This window comes from Aquarana catesbeiana, linkage group LG01 (assembly GCF_042186555.1).
Source record: "Aquarana catesbeiana isolate 2022-GZ linkage group LG01, ASM4218655v1, whole genome shotgun sequence".
NCBI lineage: Eukaryota > Metazoa > Chordata > Amphibia > Anura > Ranidae > Aquarana > Aquarana catesbeiana.
Genome location: NC_133324.1, coordinates 255474605 through 255501650, shown reverse-complemented (window position 1 = coordinate 255501650; position 27046 = coordinate 255474605). Strand labels below are relative to the sequence as shown.

At 39.1% G+C, this 27046-nt stretch overlaps 1 protein-coding gene across 1 annotated transcript in view; it reads right to left on the bottom strand.

The window, feature by feature from the left end:
* TMEM132C (transmembrane protein 132C) overlaps positions 1-27046 on the bottom strand; it is a 921872-nt gene that overhangs the window by 91207 nt on the left and 803619 nt on the right. The window contains exon 5 of the mRNA XM_073627978.1: positions 15300-15443. Coding sequence (XP_073484079.1) covers positions 15300-15443 — 144 coding nt within the window. The remainder of the gene's footprint in view (positions 1-15299; positions 15444-27046) is intronic.

Sequence of the window (27046 nt, the reverse complement as noted above, 5' to 3'; positions counted from 1 at the left end):
CACACAAAGGAAGCGATATAAAGAGAACAGGATACTTTCTCATACAAGTACACGGTACCGCAGGCACATATCGGGAATATGAAATGTTGGTTTTGCAATGGGTACGTTTTATTTAGGGTACATTTATATTGCAGGCAAAGCAGGTCAAATGCAGCTTTTTCTTGGCAAATGGTGAGTTTTTCTTTTTCTATTGCAGCTGCATGCATTTGAAAGGAAAACACAGCTTTTGACGTGAGTTCCCGTTAATATGAGCCCTAAGGCTAGTGTTCTAGAGGCCAAAGCGGTTTGACACAAGAACATAAAACTGTAAGCAGGGGGTAATGGTAAGTTTTTACATGGTGGCAGTTGACAGAGCAATCTGTTTATGACCATGGACTTTATCTATAATGGTTATTTATATCATCTATTGTGTGTATTGCATACATGAAAAGCATTATATTTAAGGAAAAGAAAAATGTTGGGATAGCTTAAATATCTATGTTTTAACTACATAAATATTGCAAAGCACTGCACTCACATTTTAGGCTTAAGACACACGTTTATGAAGAGATTGAGCTGTATATAAAGAGCAATATTTATCTTTTTCATCTGTTCTCAGTCACAAAAAATGAAACAGAGATTGATTTAAGAAGAATCCGCCTTGGGAATTTTTTTTAGCACCATTAAATGTATGGTTGTGTCATCTAGCCCAGTGGAATAGCAGATAGTATTATTTTATAGCAAAAAAAAGAGTGTTTCTTTAAAGTACAATTTGACATGACATGACATGACTTCTGTGAATCCCAGAGGTCAGATTTTGATGAGCAGGATGTTCAATATCCTCTAGGTAGCCAGGATATCAAATATTTTTCAACAAGCAATGTCAAGTCAAGACAATTGTGTAGCACTGTGCTTAACTAAAGAGCGGGCCATTTACATATATTTAAATTAGAAATACTCCCCCAGTGCTGTAAATCCTTAGCAGCATTGGCAGGCTATTTATATATATATTTTTTTTCTGGAGGTTATTAATGGATCCTATTTTTCAGAAGCCTAGGGTAGGCAACCTTAAAGAGGTGGTGATCTACCCAAACAACATGGCAGAAGTCCAAGATCACTGGGCACAGTCTCACCTCCTCACACCTGATGTAACTACTTCAGCTCTGGAAGGTTTAATCCCCTTCGTGACCAAGCCATTTTTTCCGATATGGCACTGCGTTAATTTAGCTGACAATTGCGCGGGCATGCGACGCTGCACCCAAAAAAAGTAAGTACTTTTTCCCCCACAAATAGAGCTTTCTTTTGGTGGTATTCGATCACCCCTGCAGTTTTAATTTTTTGGGCTATAAACAAAAAAGACTGACAATTTAAAAAAAAAAAAAACAATATTTTTTACTTTCTGCTATAAAACATTCCCAATAAAAATGTTTTTAAAAATCTAATTTCTTCATCAATTTAGGCCAATATGTATTCTGCTACATATTTTTGTTAAAAAAAAATCCCAATACGTGTATATTAATTGGTTGCCAAAAAAGTAACAGCATCTACAAACTATGGGATATTTTTTTTTCTTTTTTAATACTAATGGCGGTGATCAGCGACTTATAGCGGGACTGCGATATTGCGGCGAACAAATCAGATACCTAAATGACACTTTTGACACTTCCTGGAGTCCAGTGACACTATTACAGTGATCTGTGCTAAAAAATATGCACTGTTACTGTACTGACACTGGCAGGGAAGGGGTTAACATCAGGAGCAATCAATGGTTTAAATGTGTTCCCTAGGAGTGATTGCTAACTGTGGGAGGGGGTGCTTCGACTGGGGGAATGTTCATGCACATTCCCCTCTCACAGAACGCAATCTGCCTTGTTTACATAGGCAGATCGCCTTTCCCCCTTTCTTCTTAATGATCAGCAGGTCCCAACTGACATTGTGTCCGCCGGACCTGATTGGCTTCGCTGTGTACAATCACAGCTGGAGTGGGTCGCTGGCTTTGCGCGACCCAGACCCAGAACTTTTAGATCACGTACCACGTACCAATCCCTACCCGTTTTAGCTGCTGGGGCAGCAGCTAAAGGCATACAAATGCTGCAGCAGGATTTAAGCCCCCTGTCGCTTTTGGTGGGTGCCATCGCCTGCCAATTGTAACCCATTCAAGTAAATTAAAGTCTTAGACAACTGCATACTTCTGGGGTTAAAGCAAGTGGTTAAAAAGTAACACAACGCTGCCTGCTTTAACCCCTTGTTTGCTGTACTGCCCAAGGTTGCAGGAAGGGGCGGACTGACAATTCATGGGGCCCCTGGGCAATAGGAGATTATGGGGCCCCCAGGCAATAGGAGAAGATTATGGGGCCCCCGGGCAATAGGAGATTATGGGGCCCCAGGCAATAGGAGATTATGGGGCCCCCAGGCAATAGATTATGGGGCCACACAGTATACACACACACACACATACAGTATACACACACAGACACACAATATACACACACAGTATGCGCACACAGAAAAGGTACTGGAGAGGCGGGGCAACTATAATCTTGGGATTTTTTTTTAAAAAACACAGATTTTTACATACTGTCCCAGGTTTTATTGAGGCTGGCAACCCTGATGGGGCCCCTTAGTGGCATAGGGCCCTCGGGCAGTGCCGGAGTGCCCGAATAGTCAGTCCGGCCCTGGGCAGGGCGCTTGCAGAGAGGCCTCATTCACTTCAATGGGTCATGCTTGGCAGGTGCTACACCCACCAATCATACCAGGGTGTATAACTCCTGCTGCAGCTGTAGCATGTATACACCCTTGGTCACTGCAGCTAAAGGGGGTGCAGTTGGGGTGGGGATGATAAAAACATGTCTTAACTATGGGGTTTTACTACCCTGAAACTGGGAATGTAAATGAACCCTTACTGTTCTGAGCCCCCTATAAGGCTGCTTTCACACTGATGCGGTGCATTTTACCTGCACTGCGGCTGCAGCGCAGTGCATCTGCAACTTTCCTGGGTTAGCTGTGCTTTGCCAAAGACTTCTATTATATCTTACAGGTGTGGTGCACTTTCTGTAAGCGCACCAAAACTCCTGCATTCAGAAAGTGCACCAAACCCACAGGATATAATTGAAGTGTATGACTAAGCACAGCAAACCCACAGAAAATCTGCAAATACGCTGCACTGCACCCACTCTGTGGGTAAACTGCAGCACATCAGTGTGAAAGCAGCCCTATACTGTTATGCCCAGCGTATTGTTTCACACTGACCTGGTCTCTGATCTCTTCTTTCCTGCTGCTGGCATCACTCTGGAGACCACTAGCCGGGATAAAAGGTGGAGTGCAGTTGGTATCACTCTGTATGGGACAGGAACCAGCACTACAGAGGAGGCCTCGGCTTATGGGGCTCTTGCTCCCTACTACAACTACAGCTTTACATGTAGTCCTTCTGTATTGCACTCTGTTTGCTGCTGTGGAATGGCAAAATAGCAAGCCCAGACAGCAATCTACCAGTTACCTATCTGCGATCCACAGGTTTCTGACCCCCACCTTAGATTGACTACTGTGCCAACTCTCAAAGCACTTTCAGCTTTACATTGTCTTGTGGGCTCAATGAAAATGGTAAATAAATGCTATATTTGCTGGAATGGATTCATGAACAATAAACAAGTTGTGATTTGTTTTTAAATATTATATCTCTATCTATCGCTCTATCTACAGTATCTCACAAAAGTGAGTACACCCCTCACATTTTTGTAAATATTTTATTATTTCTTTTCATGTGACAACACTGAAGAAATTACACTTTGCTACAATGTAAAGTAGTGAGTGTACAGCTTGTATAACAGTGTAAATTTGCTGCCCCCTCAAAATAACTCAACACACAGCCATTACTGTTTAAACTGCTGGCAACATAAGTGAGTACATCCCTAAGTGAAAAATGTCAAAATTGGGCCCAAAGTGTCAATATTTTGTTTGGCCACCATTATTTTCCAGCACTGCCTTAACCCTCTTGGGCATGGAGTTCACCAGAACTTCACAGGTTGCCACTGGAGTCCTCTTCTACTCCTCCATGATGACATCATAGAGCTGGTGGATATTAGAGGCCTTGTATTCCTCCACCTTCCGTTTGAGGATGCCCCACAGATGCTCCATAGGGTTTAGGTCTGGAGACATGGTAGTACTGAGTATTACCAGGGAGGCGGACTTTTTAGGCTAAGAACCAGTGGAGAAGATATAGCAGTATAAAAAATATAAATTTATTGAAAAATACAATATCTAAAAAACAATGACAATTGTAACATATAGCATCTATGATTATTGTGCAGTGAGCCCTTGTATGTCTACGCGTTTCACCGTTAGGCTTCCTCAGGACATGGCCAAGGTTCACAGAGAAGGAAATATGTCTCTCTATCTTAAATTGGAATGCAAAATTATGCAAGTCACGGTAGCATGAGAAAGTTCAATCAGCAGTAAGAAAGTATATTAGATATAGCTAAATATCTCAGCAGGGGCATGTAAACAATATTCCTAATTAAGGGAGCAGCCATTAGAGGGAGGAGGGCCAACACTGGATGCACCACTTAGATCCTGGATTTAGTATCAGCAATGCTGAAGGCTCAATACAATCCCATCGCACGTAGGTGTGCAGTGTATTGCTGTCTCCCAGGGGCACGCTGGATTATTTGTATTCTGAATATGCAGCGATGGGATTGTATTGAGCCTTCAGCATTGCTGATACTAAATCCAGGATCTAAGTGGTGCTTTCGGTGTTGGCCCTCCTCCCTCTAATAGCTGCTCCCTTAATTAGGAATATTGTTTATATGCCCCTGCTATATCTAATATACTTTTTACTGCTGATTGAACTTTCTCATGCTACCGTGACTTGTATAATTTTGCATTCCAATTTAAGATAGAGAGACATATTTCCTTCTCTGTCTCATCTGTGAACCTTGGCCGTGTCCTGAGGAAGTCTAGCGGTGAAGCGCGTAGACATACAAGGGCTCACTGCACAATAATCATAGATGCTATATGTTACAATTGTCATTGTTTTTTAGATATTGTGTTTTTCAATAAATTTATATTTTTTATACTGCTATATCTTCTCCACTGGTTCTTAGCCTAAAAAGTCCGCCTCCCTGGTAATACTTAATACTACCTTATTTTGTATCCTCAATGATTTATGGACGTGGCTTATTTTTGGTGCACTTTTCTCTTTTATTTGTGTCTGGAGACATGCTTGGTCAGTCCATCACCTTTACCCTCAGATTCTTTAGTAAGGCAGTGGTTGTCTTGGAGGTGTGTCTGGGGTCGTTATCATGTTGGAATACTGTTCTGAGGCCCAGTCTCCGAAGGGAAGGGACATGCTCAGCTTCAGCATGTCACAGTACATGTTGGCATTCATGGTTCCCTCAATGAACTGTAGCTCCCCAGTGGTGGCAGCACTCATGCAGCCCCAGACCATGACACTGCCACCCCCATGCTTGACTGTAGGTAAGACACACTTGTCTTTGTACTCCTCACTTGGTTGCCTCCACATGCGTTTGACAACATCTGAACTGAATACGTTTATCTTGGTCTCATCAGACCACAGGACATGGTTCCAGTAATCCATGTCCTTCCTTAGTCTGCTTTTCTTCAGCAAACTGTTTGTGGGCTTTCTTGTGCATCATCTTTAGAAGAGGCTTGCTTCTAGGGCGACAGCCATGCAGACCAATTTGATGCAGCGTGTGGCGTATGGTCTGAGCACTGATAGGCTGACCTCCCACCCCTTCAACCTCTGCAGCAATGCTGGCAGCACTCATACGTCTATTTCCCAAAGACAACCTCTGGATATGACGCTGAGCATGTGCACTCAACTTCTTTGGTCGACCATGGCGAGGCCTGTTCTGAGTGAAACCTGTCCTGTTAAACTGCTGTATGGTCTTGGTCACCATGCTGCAGATCAGTTTCAGGGTCTTGCAAATCTTCTTATATCATAGGCCATCTTTATGTAGAACAACAATTCTTTTTTTCAGATCCTCAGACAGTTCTTTGCCATGAGGTGCCATGTTGAACTTAGAGTGACCATAAGAGAGTGAAAGCAATAACACCAAATTTAACACACCTGCTCCCCATTCACTACTTTACACTGTAGCAAAGCGTTATTTCTTCAGTGTTGTCACATGAAAAGATATAATAAAATATTTACAAAAATGTCAGGGGTGTACTCACTTTTGTGAGATACTGTATCTATCTATCTATCTATCTATCTATCTATCTATCTATCTATCTATCTATCTATCTATCTATCTATCTATCTATCTATCTATCTATCACAGTGGGTTGAAAACAAAATTCTTCTTGTGATGAGCTGTGTAGTAAGGAACTAGAAATATAAAACAAATTTTCTTTTGTTTTTTGGATAGAATGCATAAGGATTAGAACACCTGTCAGTTTTTATTGCTGTCTGTGTCCCCATTAGGGAGATTCCCCTCTCTATTTGTCCTGTTTACCATTATCATTGAAAATGAAAGTAAAAGAAAATCACAAATTTTGGGTTGTCCCCAGAAAAATAATAGAGGAAAAATCTTCCAATAGGGAACACTAGTTCTGGTGACCTGGGGGATTCCTTTAATTTGCAGGTATTTCCTCTCACTTACTGTTTTGGTTATAGGACAGGAAGTGAAGGTAAATCTCCCCAATGGGACACAGCAAAAATAACTGACAAGGGTTATAACCCTCACAATCAAAAAAAAAAAAGGTTTTGTCTATAGTTCTACTTTAATTATTCTTTCTCTTGCTTCACTTATCCTTGTTGACTAACCTTCACTGGGTCATTTGATTTTCTACAAGTGATATTATATTTGAAGCACCCCATTTAATCATACAATTGGAAGACTGGAGCTGCATCAAATGCATTGAGATTATTACAAACAACCTTTGTGGCCTGTGAGGAGAATGCACTGGGCAGCGTTCATATATTTATCATGCAGACTCCCATTACTGTACTTCTAAAATAACTTTTTTCCAAATGTAAAGGTTGGTTTATTCGTTGATGGCTCTACCTTGCTCCGTGACTCTGAGTTATAGGCTGCTGCAATTTCTTTGCCTAGCACTTTATCTCATGTACATGTAATTTTGTTTTTTTTAGCGAAGAGCAATGAAATGCTGTATATTAGTTTTCTTCAGTTTTAGCAATCTAATAAAAGCAGAAGACAAAGGCACAAAATAAATGTTGGGGTAGAAGACTCAAGCTTGGCTTTGACATCTGAGGGTGGTTGGACATGAAGGCATGATCCAAATGCTCAGTGGCATACATATTGGCAAAAAAATAAAATTATATATATATATATATATATATAGATATATATATATATATATCTATATATATATATATATATATATCTATAGATATAGCTATAGATATAAATATCTATATATAGATATATATATCTATATCTATATATAGATATATATATATCTATATCTATATAGATATATATATATCTATATATATATTACAACCAAAAATGTAAATGCTGTGGAAATAGGAATAATGGACTTTATAGGCACATAAAAAAGTGATGATAAATTTTAATAGTTCACATAAAAATCACAACATATGCAGACAATAACATGTGATGAAAAATACATAGTGGTTCCCCTAGAGGATACTATAGAATATATTTCCTGTGTGGCAATACTGGAAATACCAGAAATATGCCCACACTGATATATATATATATATATATTCCTCTCAGATTGGTTTCCACATGTCTTCTTGGATTATTTTCGGTATTTACAGTATTGCCACACAGGAAGTATATTCTATAATATCCTCCACTTTGAGTCCTATGTATTTTTTATCACATATTATTGTCTCTATATGTTGTGATTTTTATGTGAACTATTTAAATGTATCATTACTTTTAAATGTGTCTATAAAGTCCATTATTCCTATTTCCACAACATTCAGATTATTCAGGATGTGGCACAATATTACACTAGGTGTTTGATTGCCACCTAAGGGCACTGCAATCTATTTCAGTATTTCAAAAATGTAAATGCCTTTTATTGGGATTTTATGTGATAGGCCAACACAAAGTGGCACATAATTGTGAAGTGGAAGGATAATGATAAATGGTTTTCAAATATTTTTGCAAATAAATATCTGAAAACTGTGGCGTGCATTTATATTCACCCCCCCCCCCCGAGTCAATACTTTGTAAAACTACCTTTCATTGCAATTATAGCTGCAAGTCTTTTTGGGTATATCTTTACCAGCTTTGCACATCTTTTCAAAATAGCTCAAGCTCTGTCAGATCGGATGGAAAGAGTCTGCGAACAGCAAGTCTTGCCACCGATTCTCAATTGGATTTAGATCTAGACCTTGACTGGGCCATTCTAACACATAGATATGCTTTGATCTAAACCAGGGATATGCAATTAGCGGACCTCCAGCTGTTGCAAAACTACAAGTCCCATCATGCCTCTGCCTCTGGGTGTCATGCTTGTGGCTGTCAGAGTCTTGCTATGCCTCATGGGAATTGTAGTTCTGCAACAGCTGGAGGTCCACTAATTGCAAATCCCTGATCTAAACCATTCCATTGTAGCTCTGACTGTATGTTTAGGGTCGTTGTCCTGCTGGAAGGTGAACCTCTGCCCCAGTCTCAAGTCTTTTATAGATTTTCTTCTAAGATTTCTTCTAAGATTACCCTGTATTTGGCTCTATCCATCTTCCCATCAACTCTGACCAGCTGCCCTGTCCCTGCTGAAGAAAAGCATCCCCACAACTTGGCGCTGACATCACCATGTTTCACGGTGGGGATGGTGTGTTCATTGTGTTGTGCAGTGTTAGTTTTCTGTCACACATAGTGTTTTACTTTTAGGCCAATAAGTTCAAATTTGGTCTCAGCTGACCAGAACACCTTCCACATGTTTGCTGTGTCCCCCACATGGCTTTTTGCAAACTTGAAACGGGATTTCTTATGGCTTTCTTTCAACAATAGCTTTCTTCTTGCCACTCTTCCATAAAGGCCAGATTTGTGCAGTGCACGAATAATAGTTGTCCTATGGACAGATTTTTGCAACTGAGCTGTTGATCTCTGCATCTCCTCCAGAGTTACCATGGGCCGTTTGCCTGCTTCTCTGATTAATGCTTTCTTTGCTTGGCCTATCAGTTTAGGTAGACAGCCATGTCTTGGTAGGTCTGCAGTTGTGCTGTACTCTTTCCATTTTTGGATGATGGATTGAACAGTGCTTCATGAGATGTACAAAGCTTGGGATATTTTTTTATACCCTAACCCTGTTTTAAACTTCTCCACAACTTTATCCCTGACCTGTCTGGTGTGTTCCTTAGCTTTCATGATGCTGTTTGTTCACAAAGGTTCTCTAACAAACCTATGAGGGCTTCACAGAACAGTTGTAGGACAACGACCCTAAACATACACCGAGAGCTACAATGGAATGGTTTAGATCAAAGCATATTCATGTGTTAGAATGGCCCAGTCAAAGTTCAGACCTAATTCCAATTGAGAATCTGTGGCAAGATCCATCCTATCTGACAGAGCTTGAGCTATTTTGCAAAGAGGAATGGACAAAAATTTCAGTCTGGATGTGCCAAGCTGGTAGTGACATACCCAAAAAGACTTGCAGCTGTAATTGCAGCGAAAGGTGGTTCTACAAAGTATTGACTCAGAGGGGTTGAATACAAATGCACGCCACACTTTTCAGATATTTGTAAAAAAAATTTGAAAGCCATTTATCATTTTCCTTTCACTTCACAATTATGTGCCACTTTGTGCTGGTCTATCACATAAAATCCCAATAAACTACATTTATGTTTTTGGCTGTAACATGACAAAATGTGAAACATTTCAAGGGGTGTGAATACTTTTCCAAGGCACTATATATATATATATATATATATATATATATATATATATATATAGATAGATAGATAGATAGATAGATAGATAGATAGATAGATAGATAGATAGATAGATAGATAGATATATACACAGTATCTCACAAAAGTGAGTACACCCCTCACATTTTTGTAATATACTGGATATACTATATATACTGTAATATATTGGGCCCAAGTAGTCATTTTCCCTCCCCGGTGTCATGTGACTCGTTAGGTGTGAATGGGGAGCATGTGTGTTAAATTTGGTGTTATCGCTCTCACTCTCTCATGCTGGTCACTGGAAGTTCAGCATGGCACCTCATGGCAAAGAACTCTCTGAGGATCTGAAAAAACTAATTGTTGCTCTACATAAAGATGGCCTAGGCTATAAGAAGACTGCCAAGACCCAGAAACTGAGCATGGTGACCAAGACCATACAGCGGTTTAACAGGACAGGTTCCACTCAGAACAGGCCTCACCATGGTCGACCAAATAAGTTAAGTGCACATGCTCAGCGTCATATACAGAGGTTGTCTTTGGGAAATAGACATATGAGTGCTGCCAGCATTGCTGCAGAGGTTTAAGGGGTGGGGGGATCAGCCTGTCAGTGCTCAGACCATACGCCGTACACTGCATCAAATTGGTCTGCATGGCTATCGTCCCAGAAGGAAGCCTCTTCTAAAGATGATGCACAAGAGAGCCTGCAAACAGTTTGCTGAAGACAAGCAGACTAAGGACATGGATTACTGGAACCATGTCCTGTGGTCTGATGAGACCAAGATAAACTTATTTTCTTAAGATGGTGTCAAGCATGGTGGTGGGATTGTCATGGTCTGGGGCTGCATGAGTGCTGCCAGCACTGGGGAGCTACAGTTCATCGAGTGAACCATGAATGCCAACTTGTACTGTGACATACTGAAGCAGAGCATAATCCCCTCCCTTTGGAGACTGCGCCGCAGGGCAGGATTCCAACATGATAACGACCCCAAACACACCTCCAAGACGACCACTGCCTTGCTAAAGAAGCTGAGGGTAAAGGTGATAGACTGACTAAGCATGTCTCCAGATCTAAATGCTATTGAGCATCTGTGGGGCATCCTCAAACAGAAGGGGGAGGAGCGCAAGGTCTTTAACATCCACCAGCTCCCTAATGTCATTATGGAGGAGTGGAAGAGGACTCCAGTGGCAACCTGTGAAGCTCTGGTGAACTCCATACCCAAGAGGGTTAAGGCAGTGCTGGAAAATAATGGTGGTCACACAAAATATTGACACTTTGGGCCCAATTTGGACATTTTCACTACACCAAATGTAACACATCTGCTCCCCATTCACACCTGAGACCTTGTAACACATGACACCGGGGAGTGAAAATGGCTACTTGGGCCTAATATGGACATTTTCACTTAGGAGTGTACTCACTTTTGTTGCCAGCGGTTTAGACATTAATGGCTGTGTGTTGAGTTATTTTGAGGGACAGCAAATGTACACTGTTATACAAGCTGTACACTACTTTACATTGTAGCAAAATGTCCTTTCTTCAGTGTTGTCACATGAAAAAATATAATAAAATATTTACAAAAATGTAAGGGCTGTACTCACTGTTGGTAGATACTGTATACAGTGCCTTGCAAAAGTATTCACCCCCTTGGCTTTTTACCTACTTTGTTACATTACAGTCTTTAGTTCAATGTTTTTTTTTTATTTGAATTATATGTGATGGATCAGAACACAATAGTCTAAGTCGGTGAAGTAAAATTAGAAAATTATATACATAAAACTATTTAATTTTTACTAACAGTCTACTGACCGGAATGGTACCAGGTGATTGGAGAAAAGCCAATATAGCACTAATATTTAAAAAGGGCCCAAAATACATCCTTGGTAATTACAGACCAGTTAACCTAACGTCAATAGTATGCAAGCTCTTGGAGGGGATGATAAAGGACTATATACAAGATTTTAATACAGGAAAACAGTATCATTAGCAGTAATCAGCATGGATTAATGAAGAATCGTTCTTACCAAACCAATCTATTAACCTTCTATGAGGTGGTGAGTTGCCATCTAGATAAAAGAAGGCCCACAGATGTAGTGTATCTGGATTTTGTAAAAGCATTTGACACAGTTCCCCATAAACGTTTACTGTACAGAATAAGGTCCGTTGGCATGGCCCATAGGGTGAGTACATGGATTGAAAACTGGCTAGTTCAGAGGGTGGTGATAAATGGGGAGTACTTAGAATGGTCAGGGGTGGAAAGTGAGGCCCCCCAGGGTTCTGTGCTAGGACCAATCCTATTTATTTTGTTCATAAATGACCTGGAGAATGGGGTAAACAGTTCAATCTCTATATTTGCGGACAATACTAAGCTAAGCAGGGCAATAACTTCTCCACTGGATGTGGAAACCTTGCAAAAAGATCTGAACAAATTAATGGGGTGGGCAACTACATGGCAAATGATGTTTAATGTAGAAAAATGTAAAATAATGCATTTGGGTGGAAAAAATATGAATACAGTCTATACACTAGGGGGAGAAGCTCTGGGGGAATCTAGGATGGAAAAGGACCTGGGGGTCCTAGTAGATGATAGGCTCAGCAATGGAATGCAATACCAAGCTGCTGCTAACAAAGCAAACAGAATATTGGCATGCATTAAAAAGGGTAACTCCAGAGCTAAAAAGATTATTCTCCTGCTCTACAAGACTCTGGTTCAGCCGCACCTAAAGTATGCTGTCCAGTTCTGGGCACCAGTCCTCAGGAAGGATGTACTGGAAATGGAGCGAGTACAAAGAAGGGCAACTAATAAAAGGTCTGGAAGATATTAGTTATGAGGAAAGCTTGCGAGCACTGAACTTATTCTCTTTGGAGAAGAGACGCTTGAGAGAGGATATAATTTTAATTTATAAATACCTACTGGTGATCCCACAGTAGGGATAAAACTTTTTCGTGGAAGGGAGTTTATCAAGACACGTGGCCACTCATTAAAATTAGAAGAAAAGAGGTTTAAACTACATAGAGGGTTCTTTACTGTAAGAGCGGCAAGGATGTGGAATTCCCTTCCACAGGTGGTGGTCTCGGGGGGAGCATCGATAGTTTTAAAAAACTATTAGATAAGCACTTGAATTACCACAACATGGTATACAATGTAATACTGACATATAATCACACACATAGGTTGGACTTGATGGACTTGTGTCTTTTTTCAACCTCACCTACTATGTAATTATGTAACTATTTTTCAGAAATAAAAAACTGATAATTGGCATGTACGTATGTATTCACCCCCTTTGTTTTGAAGCCCATAAAAATCTCTGGTGCAACCAATTACCTTCAGAAGTCACATAATTAGTGAAATGATGTCCACCTGTGTGCAATCTAAGTGTCACATGATCTGTCATTACATATACACACCTTTTTGAAAGGCCCCAGAGGCTGCAACACCTAAGCAAGAGGCACCACTAACCAAACACTGCCATGAAGACCAAGTAACTCTCCAAACAAGTAAGGGACAATGATTTTGAGAAGTACAAGTCAGGGTTAGGTTATAAAAAAAATATCCAAATCTTTGATGATCCCTAGGAGCACCATCAAATCTATCATAACCAAATGGAAAGAACATGTCACAACAGCACACCTGCCAAGAGACACACCAAAATTCACAGACCAGGCAATGAGGGCATTAATCAGTTAGGCAGCAGAGAGACCTAAGGTAACCCTGGAGGAGCTGCAGAGTTCCACAGCAGAGACTAGAGTATCTGTACATAGGATGACAATAAGCCGCACGCTCCATAGAGTTGGGCAGACTCTTTATGGCAGAGTGGCCAGAAGAAAGCTATTTCTTTTAGCAAAAAACAAAATGGCATGTTTTGAGTTTGCTAAAAGGCATGTGGGAGACTCCCAAAATGTATGGAGGAAGGTGGTCTGGTCTGATGAGACCAAAATTTAACTTTTTGGCCATCAAAGAAAACGCTATGTGTGGCGCAAACCCAACACATCACATCACCCAAAGAACACCATCCCCACAGTGAAACATGGTGGTGGCAGCATCATGCTGTGGGGATGTTTTTCAGCAGTCAGGACTGGGAAACTTGAGTTAAGGGAAAGATGGATGGTGCTAAATACAGGGATATTCTTGAGCAAAACCTGTACCACTCTGTGTGTGATTTGAGGCTAGGACGGAGGTTCAACTTCCAGCAGGACAATGACCCAAAACACACTGCTAAAGCAACACTTGAGTGGTTTAAGGGGAAAAATGTAAATGTGTTAGAATAGCCTAGTAAAGCCCAGACCTCAAACCAATAGAAAATCTGTGTTTAGACTTAAAGATTGCTGTTCACATGCGCAAACCATCAAACTTGAAGGAGCTTGAACAGTTTTGTAAGGAGAATGGTCAAAAATCCCAGTGGTAAGATGTGGCAAGCTCATAGAGACGTATCCAAAGTGACTTGGAGCTGCGATAGCCGCAAAAGGTGGCTCTACAAAGTATTGACTTTAGGAGGGTGAATAGTTATGCACATTGACTTTTTCTGTTATTTTGTCCTATTTGTTGTTTGCTTCACAATAAAAAAAAATCTTCAAAGTTGTGGGCGTGTTCTGTAAATTAAATGATGCAAATCCTCAAACAATCTATGTAAATTCCAGGTTGTGAGGCAACAAAACACAAAAAATGCCAAGGGGGTGAATACTTTTGCAAAGCACTGTATATAGAGCAGACAGAAGAAAGGGGGAGGTATCAGAAAGTGGCACCAACTTATTATGGAGAAAAGAATAGCAAATAGGTAAAGTTTTTAAGTGAATGCTCATCTCTTGACCATAAGCAATACACAGAACATTGTTTAACTTCTAGATTTATTTTAATTGATTAGACAACTCATATGATCGTTTTATGCAGTATAGACAGAAAATTAATTTGCTTCAGTCCTAAAACATTACATTTTAGAAAAAGTATCTGCGCCAGTCTGATCACTTTCAAATCTAGACGTTTCTAGGAATAAGTTAACCAAAGTCAATATTGATTATTTCAGAATCCTCCATGTAATCAGCTTGAACAAAAAAAAAAAAACATTTCCAAAGCCTTCTGAAAAATATCTTCAATTTGATTTGGCAAAATTCATCAAAAGCTATTTAATTGGTACTTGCAAATAATATATAATTAGTGAAGTTGATAAAAATATTGAAACAATTATTACAACTATTGGGTGTACATATTAATTTGTAATTTCTGTTGAGATAGTATAGACATGAGCTTCTTGAGTGGTCAGAATAATGGAAGTAAAAAAGAGAAAGGAGGATAGGGGCAGAGATTCACGTAATTGCTCCTGAACATTGTAGAAATTCTAGTATAAGGAAAAGCAATGTGAAAAATGTTTCTGAAAACAAAGTATCTCAAATAAATTTTCATGACTGACATTTTACATACGTTACCATTGTCAATAACAAGACAGAGCTACTTACTTTAACAACGTCCTCATCAGAAGACCTGCATTCCACCAGTTCAGATATATCCATTACAGATCCATCTTCTTCAACTGAAACAACTTTAACTGGTACAGCCACTGTTTTTCCCGTAAGAATAGCAGTATTTAAAATCTCCGTGTCCTGTGCAGAAACAGAAAGACTAAAATGTATTTGTGAAACTATGAGCATTTTTCCTTAAATATTTTGACATTTCTTCAGGACTTTAGTAACAACAAAAAACTAATATATACATTAACATTAACTCCAAAATTAAGGCAGAACTCTAAGTTAAAAAAGAAATAAATTGCTCAGCATTGCCCAGCAGTAGCTGCAATACTCACTGTCTATCAGGCATCCACTGTCTATCTGCCTCTACTAGATGACATTCCTCTTTCAGGTTGAATGATGCCCCTTCTTTATTCAACCTACTTTCTGTGTTCCTGGTCTGAAAGTGGCATCAAAATGCAAGGTCTAATTAGTAGTTAGACCTTGCCTCCTATGTAAAAACACTTAAAAATGGAACATAGAAATGTTAAAAAAAAAAATTTACTTTACATCCCAGCTCCAGCCTGAGGGAACTAGGTGAGGGTGATATCACAGGTTTTCCAGCAAGATCCTGGGAAAGCTCGAGATCCAAAATCTCACAAAAAGATGCTACAGCAAAAACTGTAGTTGCTGTGGGGTAAGATCATCTTTAGGGTATTCTTTGCCTTATCAGATAAAGGGAACCTGTTCTGAGAAAAATAAGGAGGATGCCTCTGGTTTGGAATATCTATGTAGATCAGAAATTCAGGCTTTGCTCTGATGTTACTTTTTGAAGGCTAGTTCCAAGTGTGTACATGATAAAGTGTTCCAGCCAAATATAGCTAGAAACCATAACAGCACAAAATGCAATTGATCCATGCAGTATGGAATGACTCCATTCGAGTACATAATCAAAGTTATAAAAAAACATGTAATTGCTTGCTATGATTGACTACACCGTACATTCAGCAATTTGTGTTACTTTATTAAGTAAGCCTTTAAGTGTCAATTTGTTAGCATTCTAGAATTGTAACTTTTCGTTTATAGTTATAGATTTTTGAATTCCAGGGGGTTTCTGAAAAGGATCAATTTTATAGTCACTATTTACCAGTAGAAAGCCAACAGTAAGTAGGCTTTTAGGGCTGATGAGTGCATTCACTTGGGTTTCTGTTTGTATTGAAAGCAGAAAGATCAAAACCTCTCTGTAGCTGTATTTTTAAAACAATTGAAAAACATATATAGCACTGATAATGGCCACCAAGACAGAGACACTTACATGTTGTATGAATAAATAGCATATTTGTGCTATACACCAACAGTTCTGAATGCACAATCGGCCACTGAAGCATAAAAGAATGATTTTCATTACCGCATACACTGTCCCTTAATGAGAAATAAACCCTTTGTTTTTTGTGTTTGTGATGGAAGTGGATGGAAGATGATACATAAATAGCTTCTGTTTTAATAAGGCAATGCTGTGCTTTAGAGTATTCAAGCAGAATTCTTTTTGATTTGATGCCTTTTTGCCCCCCTCATCAAACTGACTGGTTATCCTGTCTAATATAACTGCAAACACAGCACGACTGACATACAGCAGTTTTATTATGCTAGAAAAAAGATATAATGCCTTAATACATAAACAGCACAAGTCAACTCTTAGTTCTTTGTTTATAATACATTGACCATATTAATTCATAAGTTGTTTTTGCCTTATTGTTTTTTTAATTAATAAATCATCCACTGTGAAAGCAAATGCTTTCATCTAATGCAGTCTGTAATTAATAAAAGGTTAGGTTGAAAATACCAATTAACACCAAAGGGTTAATGAAACAGATTGTTAATGAGCACTTAATATATGCATACCTCCTACTCTTTCTACTTTCCAAATCTACAAAAGAGATTTGTCCCACTTTCCTGCCAGCTCATAAAACTAATACGGTGTATAAGTGACATTATTATAAACAAAACCAGGATGCTCTTTACATGGGAGCTTATGTTACTCTAAGGAATAAGCCAATTAATTCTTAGCACTGGTATGCAGACAATTGCCATTCAGTGGTAGGCTGCAAAGCATTCAAGTGGGACTAATTTAGGTACTAATTTAACATTAACTTAGGCAGAATGAGAAAGAGAAGTGACAGCTACAAAACACAATCCGCCACAGTTTATGGCCTTAGGAATAATTTGGTTACAAAGTTACAAATCTCTTGGTAAAACAAAATTGTAGCAAATCCATCACATTTACCATTAAGGGTCTTTTTTTCCTGTTATTTGTATGTTATAAAAGGTAATAAGCATCTCTTTCCATTATTGGTGCAATAAGCACCACATTTTCTATGCAAAACTATGCAAAAGTAAATCCTAATAATAAATCTATTTGATAAAAGATTTAAAAAATACCTAAGTAAAAAAAACAAACAAACATTGCTTTCGTCACCCCGCCCCCCATTACACCCTGTAATCCATTTTCTTCTCTCAGTATGTTTTTTGGGTGACAAAGCTCACTTATCCAAAGCCTAACACTATGTATTAGTGTTGCGCCAATACCGGTATCAATGCCGATACTAAGCATTTGCACGAGTATCAGTACTCGTGCAAATGCTCTGATACCTAAAACTGAACTTTCAGTCTCAGTTCTTTCAGCTGTCAGCGGGATTCCCCACTGACAGCTGAAATGTAAAAAAAAAAGCCAGGCCGTCGCATCCTTAACAACTGATGACTCATTCAGCTGTCAGTGGGGTTCCCCTGTTGACAGCTGAAGCGTAAACGAAGTCCCAGCAATTGGAGCTGTCAAGAAGTAAAAAAAAAAAAATGTCGGGCAATGTTTATCAACAGCATTGTTCAGTCGCTGAAACAGAAAGATAAAAAGAAACATTGTTTCTTTTTTGTATATTTCTGTTTATTCATCTACAGATCAAAGGGATGAACTTCGATCTGCAGATGAAGTCAGTTTAACTGCTTAAGGACCAAAAGGATTTGCCCCCTTAATAACCAGGCCATTTTTTGTGATACAGCACTGCATCTCTTTGACGGACAATTGCACTGTCATACGATGCTTAACCCAAACAAAACAGATGCCATTTTTTTCCCACAAATAGATCTTTCTTTTGGTGGTAATTGATCACCTCTGCAGTTTTTATTTTTTGTGCTATAAATAAATAAAGACCAACTTTTTTTTTTACTTTTTGCTACAATACATATCCAAAAAAAATTATAAAAAAAACAAAACAAATGTATTCATCAGTTTAGGCTGATATATATTCTTCTACATACTTTTTGGTAAAAAAAAAAAAAAAATCGCAATATGTGTATATTGATTGGTTTGTGCAAAAGTAATTGCGTCTACAAACTATGGCATGGATTTAAGGACTTTTTTTAATTGTTTTTACTGGTAATGGCAGCAACCTGTGATTTTTAGCGGGACTGCGACATTGCGGCAGACAAAAAATGCACTGATCAATGTAAAAATGACACTGGCAGGGAAGGGGATTAACAATAGGCGCGATCAAGGGATTAAGTGTGTTCCCTAGGTGTGTTCTAACTGTAGAGGGGGTGGGCTCACTGGGAAATGACAGAGATCACTGTTCCCGATCACTGGGAACAATAGATCTCTGTCATGTCTCCTGTCAGAATGGGGATCTGCTTGTTTACACTGGCAGATCCCCATTCTGCCTCTGTACTAGGCGATCGTGGGTCGCCAGCGGGCATCAAGTCTGCCTGACCTGCGGGCACGCTCCCGCAGTGTGCAGCGGAGGTGAGAGCGCACTGCTGATTTACTCTAATCAGCCCTAATTAACGCCTTATTCTTCTTCTCCATTTATTTATTATTTTCCTGCTGATTTTTTTTGTTCATTTCTATTGTATAAACGATTATTAATTATAACTTTTTTTGTTTGCTTTGTTCAATAATATTTTTACATGTTTCACATTAACAAGTGCAACATTTACATTTTTTTATTTATTTCATTTGTAAATAACTTTTCAATGTTTTGTACCATTGCTGACAACTGAAATTTAAACAAAACAGCTGTGGTAGGTATCGGTAATTGGTATCGGCGAATACTAACAAAAAAGTATCGATACTCGTGGTAAAAAAATGGTATCGGTGCATCCCGACTATGTATGCTTAGTACCACGTGACATATGACAAAAACTTGAGCTGCCTGTGATCAAGAAGCAGTAGGAAAGTAGACATAGAAGGTGACCCAGACAGTACAGCACATTTTTGGAATGTATCACCTTGCGATCCTACAAATAAAACACTAAAGGCAAGTAGGTTGTTTCATGAGTGTGATCTCGGGTCCTGCGGACTCGATGTCCGCGGGGATACCCACGATTGTCTCATGGAGAGGAAGAATGGGGAAATGCTAATGTAAACAAGCATTTCCCCATTCTGCCTAGTGACAGGACACTGATCACAGCTCCCTGTAATCGGGAGCAGTGATCAGTGTCGTGTCACACATAGCCCCCCCCCACAGTTAGAATCGCATTGATTGCTGTATAAATGTGAATGGTCCCAAAATAGTGCCAAAAGTGCCCGATGTGTCTGCCATAATGTCGCAGTCATGATAAAAATCGCTGATCGCCACCATTACTAGTAAAAAGAGAGGTGATCAAATATCACCAAAAGAAAGCTCTATTTGTGGGGAAAAAAGGATGTCAATTTTGTTTGGGAGCAACGTCGCACGACAATTGTCAGTTAAAGTGATGCAGTGCCGAATTACAAAAAGTGCTCTGGTCTTTGGCCAGCCAAATGGTCCGGGGCTTAAGTGGTTAAGCAAGAGAATTACATTTTGCAAAGAATACCCAATGACTTGCAAAGAAAATAGAAACTGTATTTTGGCTTGTAGATGAAGAAACTCGACAGAGCTTCACCTCATACACTAAGGAAAAATTCTTTTGCAAATTGAAAATTCCCAAACCTACAGGGATCTTCCTGGCTACTATCCTGCAGCCTTTCACCTGCATCTCATTCCATTTACCCAAGTAGTGTTAAAAAAAAATCTTTACCTATTCATTTTTTGAACGCAGTGAGGGCCTGCACCCCACAAAAATGAAAAAGCACTAACCCTTCCTCCATTGGCCAACAGATCTCTGTGGTTAATGAGAATAATCAGATAAAAAAAATCTCACAGCCTCATTAAAGCATAAAGAAGAAAAGCTTCATTCTACAATGGTTTTATTTTTAAATTCATGCAAAAATACTGTTTTTTTTATTTAATCTAGAACTTAGCACATTCAAAGAGGTCTCAAGTGTTTTGACATAGATGTGGTCGTTAGCTATGTCTTCTACCTTTGCCTTGGAGAGGGAGCAGAGAGTAAACTGATATCTTTCATTTATGTTCTAACTAGTGTGACATTGTGAAAGGAGATAACATTGAGTGGAGGTACATTTTCCACATGGTTTCTGTCATATATGCGAAAGTAGTGCTAATCCAGTCCTGGTTTTTTTACGTTCTACATGGTGTCTGACCTGATCTCATCTAGGGTTTTACTCCCTCTCACCTCTAATTAGGCTACATGTGGAATAAAAGGAAAGATCTGGGTCAGATATGGAGATCTGTCCTGGGACACAGGGAGATAACGTGTGGGAGCTGCAAAACATTTATACTGTGTAAAGGTTGCTGGATTATAGGGTTTGTTTGGGGTGGCTGAGTGAAGCTTACCACCTGTAAAGGGGTATCTACATGTTTGTAAGTGCCTGACTTGCAAGGGTTATGATTTGTTTTGTTTGTATTGTTTAGTGTAATCGCCAACTTTGTTGCAACTTTTAATCCTACCTGCTAAATGAAGCCTGTTGTGTACATCCCTTTGAAGTCTGAAAGTGCCACTTCCCCTGAAAATATTCTTTTTTATCGTTCTCTTCTTTCCTTTCTCCCTCCCTTTTTTTCCCCACTTATTTCACTCTTCACCCCCCCAACAAGATGAACATGAGAGACATTTACCTCTCCCACTCTCATAGGATGGGTAAAATCAACAGATTCAGAGACAGTGAGGTGGGAGGCATAACAAAGGGTACAATATTAGTGGTTTGTGTACCAACAAGATTTGGGCATTGCAGTGGATGGTAAAAAAGAACATTCGGATGTAACAGGGTAGGCAAAACAAAAGAAGACTCAGACTCGGTGGGGTGCATGACACAATAAAACTGTAGCAGTAGAGGATTTACTAGCACAAGTTGCAGCTTAAGGGCAGATAGGTTACCAATAAGAATGAGTATCAGCAGGTTGTGATGTACATTTGGATTTGAGAAGGAGAAAGCAGTGAAAAGAGGAGTTGTAAGACAGCATGACAAAGAGCCCCATAGGAACCTGTAAAGCAGACACTGGATATAAATCTATATTCACTTTCAGTTTATCTGGCAACCAGTTCACTGTTCAGTGAATGGGAAATGTTGTTATTAATATTATCACACCTTTTATTTTTCACATTGCTTTAGTCAGTCAGCAGTCAGCACCTTGGACAGCGCTCACATAAAACTCTCTCTAACTCAATGAAACCCTTTTGAACAAACTGCTCTAAGGGGAAAAAAATAAGTACATCTTAGAATTAGCTTTTCAGCCCTCAATCATATATAAAACACTGTAGAAATAAATAGTGAAGTCTTTAATTTGGGGATTGGCTGGTTTAATTTTTAATGAACCTGAGAAAAGCAGCAGGAAAGTGAAAATGTGCCCAGGTTCTGTTTACTTTGTATAATTTATAATTCCATTCAATTAAATTGAAAGAAAGCAAACCAGCCATTTATATTGTTCATATTCGACAACCTAGCCTATTTATAAACTTAGTTTATTTACATTTTATAATTAGAAACTGATTCCATTCAGCATATGAAAACAAAGTAATCTTGACACTTATTTCTATACAAACTTCCAATTATTAAATCAAGCGGCAAGCTATTGTGTTGTTTTTCTTTTTTCAGAAAAGGCTACTGTTAAATTGCAAACAAAACAAGAAATGGAAAGAGGGCAGTAGCATCTAAGTGTAGAATTTATAAATAATAAGGAGACAGTAGAGAATTCGTAAAAACAAACGTTTATTGAAATATACATAGAAGATACATATCCAAATACATAAAGTGGGCTGACAAAGAGTCCTTTATATTTATAAAATTACCACATGTGTAACAAAACATCAAATGGTATAATATAAAAACTTGTCATAGCATAATGTCAAATGGGTTTTGTATGGAGCTTGCCATGTTTCCCGGCTCAATGGCTGCTACCTCAGGGCTTCATTCTTAGAATATAACTCCACACCTATGCTGTGTATAGACAAATATAAACATTATTAACATACAGCATTATACACAAAGCTATATAACTACCTATCCTTCAAAAAAGAGGGAAAGAGAATATAAAATGAAAGAAAAAGTAGGGGGGCAAGATAGGAAACAACAAGGCCAAAAAAAAATAACCACAGCACTCAACCAAGTCTAAAAGTGTACCTCAAAATTGTCTGGCCCATCCGAGCTAAGGGGAGACCAAAGAAAAACATTCAGTCAGCTACCAAAATACAGGGAAGGAAACCCAGCTATATCGGAGGATACATGGTATTTACCCTCAAACCTTGGAAGAATAAAGGAGAAGTGCACATTATATTTAAAGAATCCCGTATCTATACCGGGATAAAGCACTATGCATATGTGTTAAAAAAAGATCATATCAAACTAACTGCTGTGTTGTAAGTAACACACATGACCCACCTGGATATGATGAGCCACTCAAAAGTCAATTAGAGGTTAGGTAATCCCTGAAACAATTGCATATCATCCAATGGCTCAGTCAATCAAAGGATCCTTATTCTAATAACAAATAAATATAAATATCAGTACCTGGGATAAATCACCACCCATTGTGGACATCCAGCCAACAATGCTTACCAATATTGAGATATATTTTGCCCACCAATGACACGAATAAAGGGTAAAGATATCTCACATCACTGCAAAATGCATGGAAATACCTCCCATATGTGGAGGGGACAGAAACAATAAATATCCGGGTCTCCTGAGGAACCCGCAGTCCAGCCTGAAAGTCCCCAAAGTCAACCTGCCCCTATATATACACCCAAAGGAAGGGGCGGTTAAAAGGGTGCTGGGCGGGTCCTCTCTCCATTGACCAATCAAACAAAAGAATCACCGATTACAGCCCATCCTCATGGATTCAAAAAAGGGGGCACCACAAATCACTCATTGCAAACTAACTGTCCAACATACAGACGTTCACCTAATAGAGGCACAAAAAGGGCGTCTCCAATACGAATGAACGTCCAGGGTTTCCCTATGGTCCTTATTTGTATATGTTCTACATTCACAATTGGAACTAAGTGTCTCCAAATCCCTCATAACAAACTTAAGGAAGGGATTGACCCTTGCATTACTTTGGGTTGGGAATTTCACCAATTTGTTCCTATATTGAATGGGACATAATGTAGGTTCCTCTTTCAGCTCCATTGGAACATCAAGGTCCTCATTGTTCATAAGGGCTTCAAAATTAATGTCACAGCTCTCACTTGCCAGTTCATTAAGGATTTTGAGGGCACGGCAATCAGGGTGAGTGAACTCGAGTGGACTGAATGTGTTAGAATCTCCTAAGGGTTCATCATTTATATATTTGGCGCTCTAAAATTGATGTTTGAAATTTAAATTATGAGCGAACATATTCAGATGTTTGACTACTTCGAAATGATCCATGTTCACTTTCAGGCAGAAGTTAAGTCCCAGTTTAAGTAATGTGAGTTTGTCAGATGTAAAGTCATGAATTGTCAGATTAATGATCTTAAAATTATCATCACCTACTGGTCTGGTCCCATCACATATACATCCATTTTCTCCTGTATCGTGTTCAATTGTAGGAGTTTGTCGGTGTATGTAGGTTCTAAAAAATCGTCATCCGCATATTGGAGGGTAGATGGTAAGGGGTCCTTAGGGCCCTTCATTTTCTTCCTCATTTATTAATAATATATTAAGATACTCATACTGTATATATGCACAATAAAAGCAAAACATATTGGATGGTATTCATCATGTTAATTCTTCCCTACAATCTACTAAAGTTTTTACAAAGGGATGTGATTTGCCCAAAACACTGTATCACTCTGCTTGTTCCAGCCCAGAGAGACTGGGCAGGGTGCCTTCCATCCACCCAGCTGCTTCTTTACCTAACTCTGCTTGGCCTGGCTGCATCCCTGCTGAACTTTGCAAACCATTCTCCACACACCTTTAGCAGATCGTAGGGAAGGATTAACTTGACAAATACCATCTGATATGCTTTGCTTTTATTGACCACTATAAGTGCATATAGCTACAAAATTCTTAATATACTATTAATAAAGTCTACGCTTAGACCCTCTCTTCTTTTGTGTCAACAGTAGGATTACGCAAGTCCCTACCACAGTGAGGTGCTGCAGCTACCATGGGTGTTTCTTTGTGTTTACCACATCAGACTTTCCAAGGACTTATAATTGCCAGCATTAGGGCTCATTCTGATGTTATACTCATTTTTGTGCCATCTTTGATACTATATATGGTTTTAACATTACATTGTAGTTGTTTAGGTTATCTTTTAAGGGAACCTATCATCAAAAGGATCAAGTGGTCCAATAAGCTATCCCTTTTTTATTTATTTTTTTTGTTTACAGCTGTGAATTGGACAGGGCTCATAACTGTGCTTGATAATCAGTTAACAGTACTTTAAAAAAAAATCTATTGTTTGTAGTGTCTAGGCATGAATTAGTGATATCCACCCTGCATTTTCTCTATGTCAAAAATGTAAACAAAAGATCCATTGCGCCAGTCTGCTCTTCAACTCTGGTGACAGGTTCACTTTAAATGCTAACTTAAAGAGGAGCTTCACCCTACCTAGTTGTTTATTGCATGAGTGAAGGTTTTCTTTAAGAACAAGTGGAATTAACAAGCACATCAGGACAAAAGGCACAGTTTATATGCATCTTACCAGCTTCTGGAGGAACGTGTGAGCTAGCATTCAAGCTATAGTCATGAGGCTTGGGTAATGATATAGGTCATAGATATGAGATATGGGTAATGACATGACAAACGCAAATTTAGTTACAAGCAACAGAAATGTGTTTTCCTGCCGGGGCAGCTAGACATTCTATCTGTGATAGGTGAAGGAATATTTTTCAGTAATGAATGTCTCAAAGCTGGAAGCAGCAAGTTGAGCTGATCTGAAGAATGTAACTATATGACCCCTGTAAGGATTCCACTTAGGCTGCTTTATGTAAAGGACATCTGTACAGCCATTACTGACCTCCTCTTCTGAAAACATTGGTTGACTGCCTGGCATGATGATCTGGTATCATTGACCCAGTACCAGCATGTAGAGCAGTTTTAACTACTCTCTGACATTACTTGCTGCATGCTTGTTCCATGTCAGACTTAGATACTACTGAAGTCAGATGCTGTCTGGCTACTAACATTTTCAGAAATAAGTCCGTATTTTTTAAAAGTAAATGTACATGTTTGAAAGCAATATTCTGATGGGTTTATATGTCTATACATTTGACTGGGAACACTTAGATATTGCTAAGGTAAAGCTAGCCAATCTACTATATCAAATTTCTAACCTATGGACTGCACAGATCCCTTATCTAGCCTTCTGTCTTTGTGAATCCCTTATTCAGCCTTCTGGTCTCATAATTCACCTATAGAACCTTTTGTCCTTACACATCACCTATCTAGTCTTCTGTCCCCATTAATCACCTATTCAGTCTCCTGTCCCCATAAATCACATAGCCAGCCTTCTGGCCTCATGAATCACCTATCCAGTCTTCTAGACTTATGGATCACCTATTCAGCCTTCTGACCTAATGAATCCCTTATGCAGCCTATTGTCATAATGAATCACATATTTAGCCTTCATCTATCCTCCCTTCTGTCCTCATAAATTACATAAACAGTCTTCTGTCCTCATGAATCACCAATCTGCCCTTGTAGCCTTATGAATCACCTATCCACCCTTCCCTCTTCATAAACCCCCTATACAGCCTTCTAATCCTCTGAATGTCCTCATGAATGACCCGTCTACTCTTATATCCTCATGAATCACTTATCCACTCCTATGTCTTGATGAACCATGTATCCAGCCTTCCCTCCTCATTAATCACCTACCCCCCTCCTTCATGAATCACCTATCCAGCTTTTTGGTTTAATGAATCACCTATTTGCCTATACAGTTAGGTCCATATATATTTGGACACAGGCACAATTTACATTTTTTTTCAGGTATTTACCAAAACATATTAAAGCTATAGTTATATAATGGGCTGAAAGTGCACACTCTCAGGTTTAATTTGGGGGTATGCATATCCAGATCGGAGGAAGGATTTAGGAATTACAGCTCTTAAGAGTAGTCACCCCCCATTTTTCAAGGGGCCAAAAGTAATTGGACAATTGAATCAAAAGCAGTTTCATGACCAGGTGTGGGCTACTCCTTTGTTATTTCTTCATCAATTAGGCAGGTAAAAGGTCTGGAGTTGATTCCAAGTGTGGTATTTGCATTTTGGGATCTATTGCTGTGAACATACATCATGTGTTCAAAGGATTTGTCTATGCAAGTGAAACAGGCCATTGTAAGACTTCAAAAACAACACAAATCAATCAGAGAGATAGCAGCAACATTAGGAGTGGCCAAATCAACAGTTTGGTACATTCTGAGGAAAGAAGAACGCACTGGTGAGCTCAGTAACGTCCACAGAAG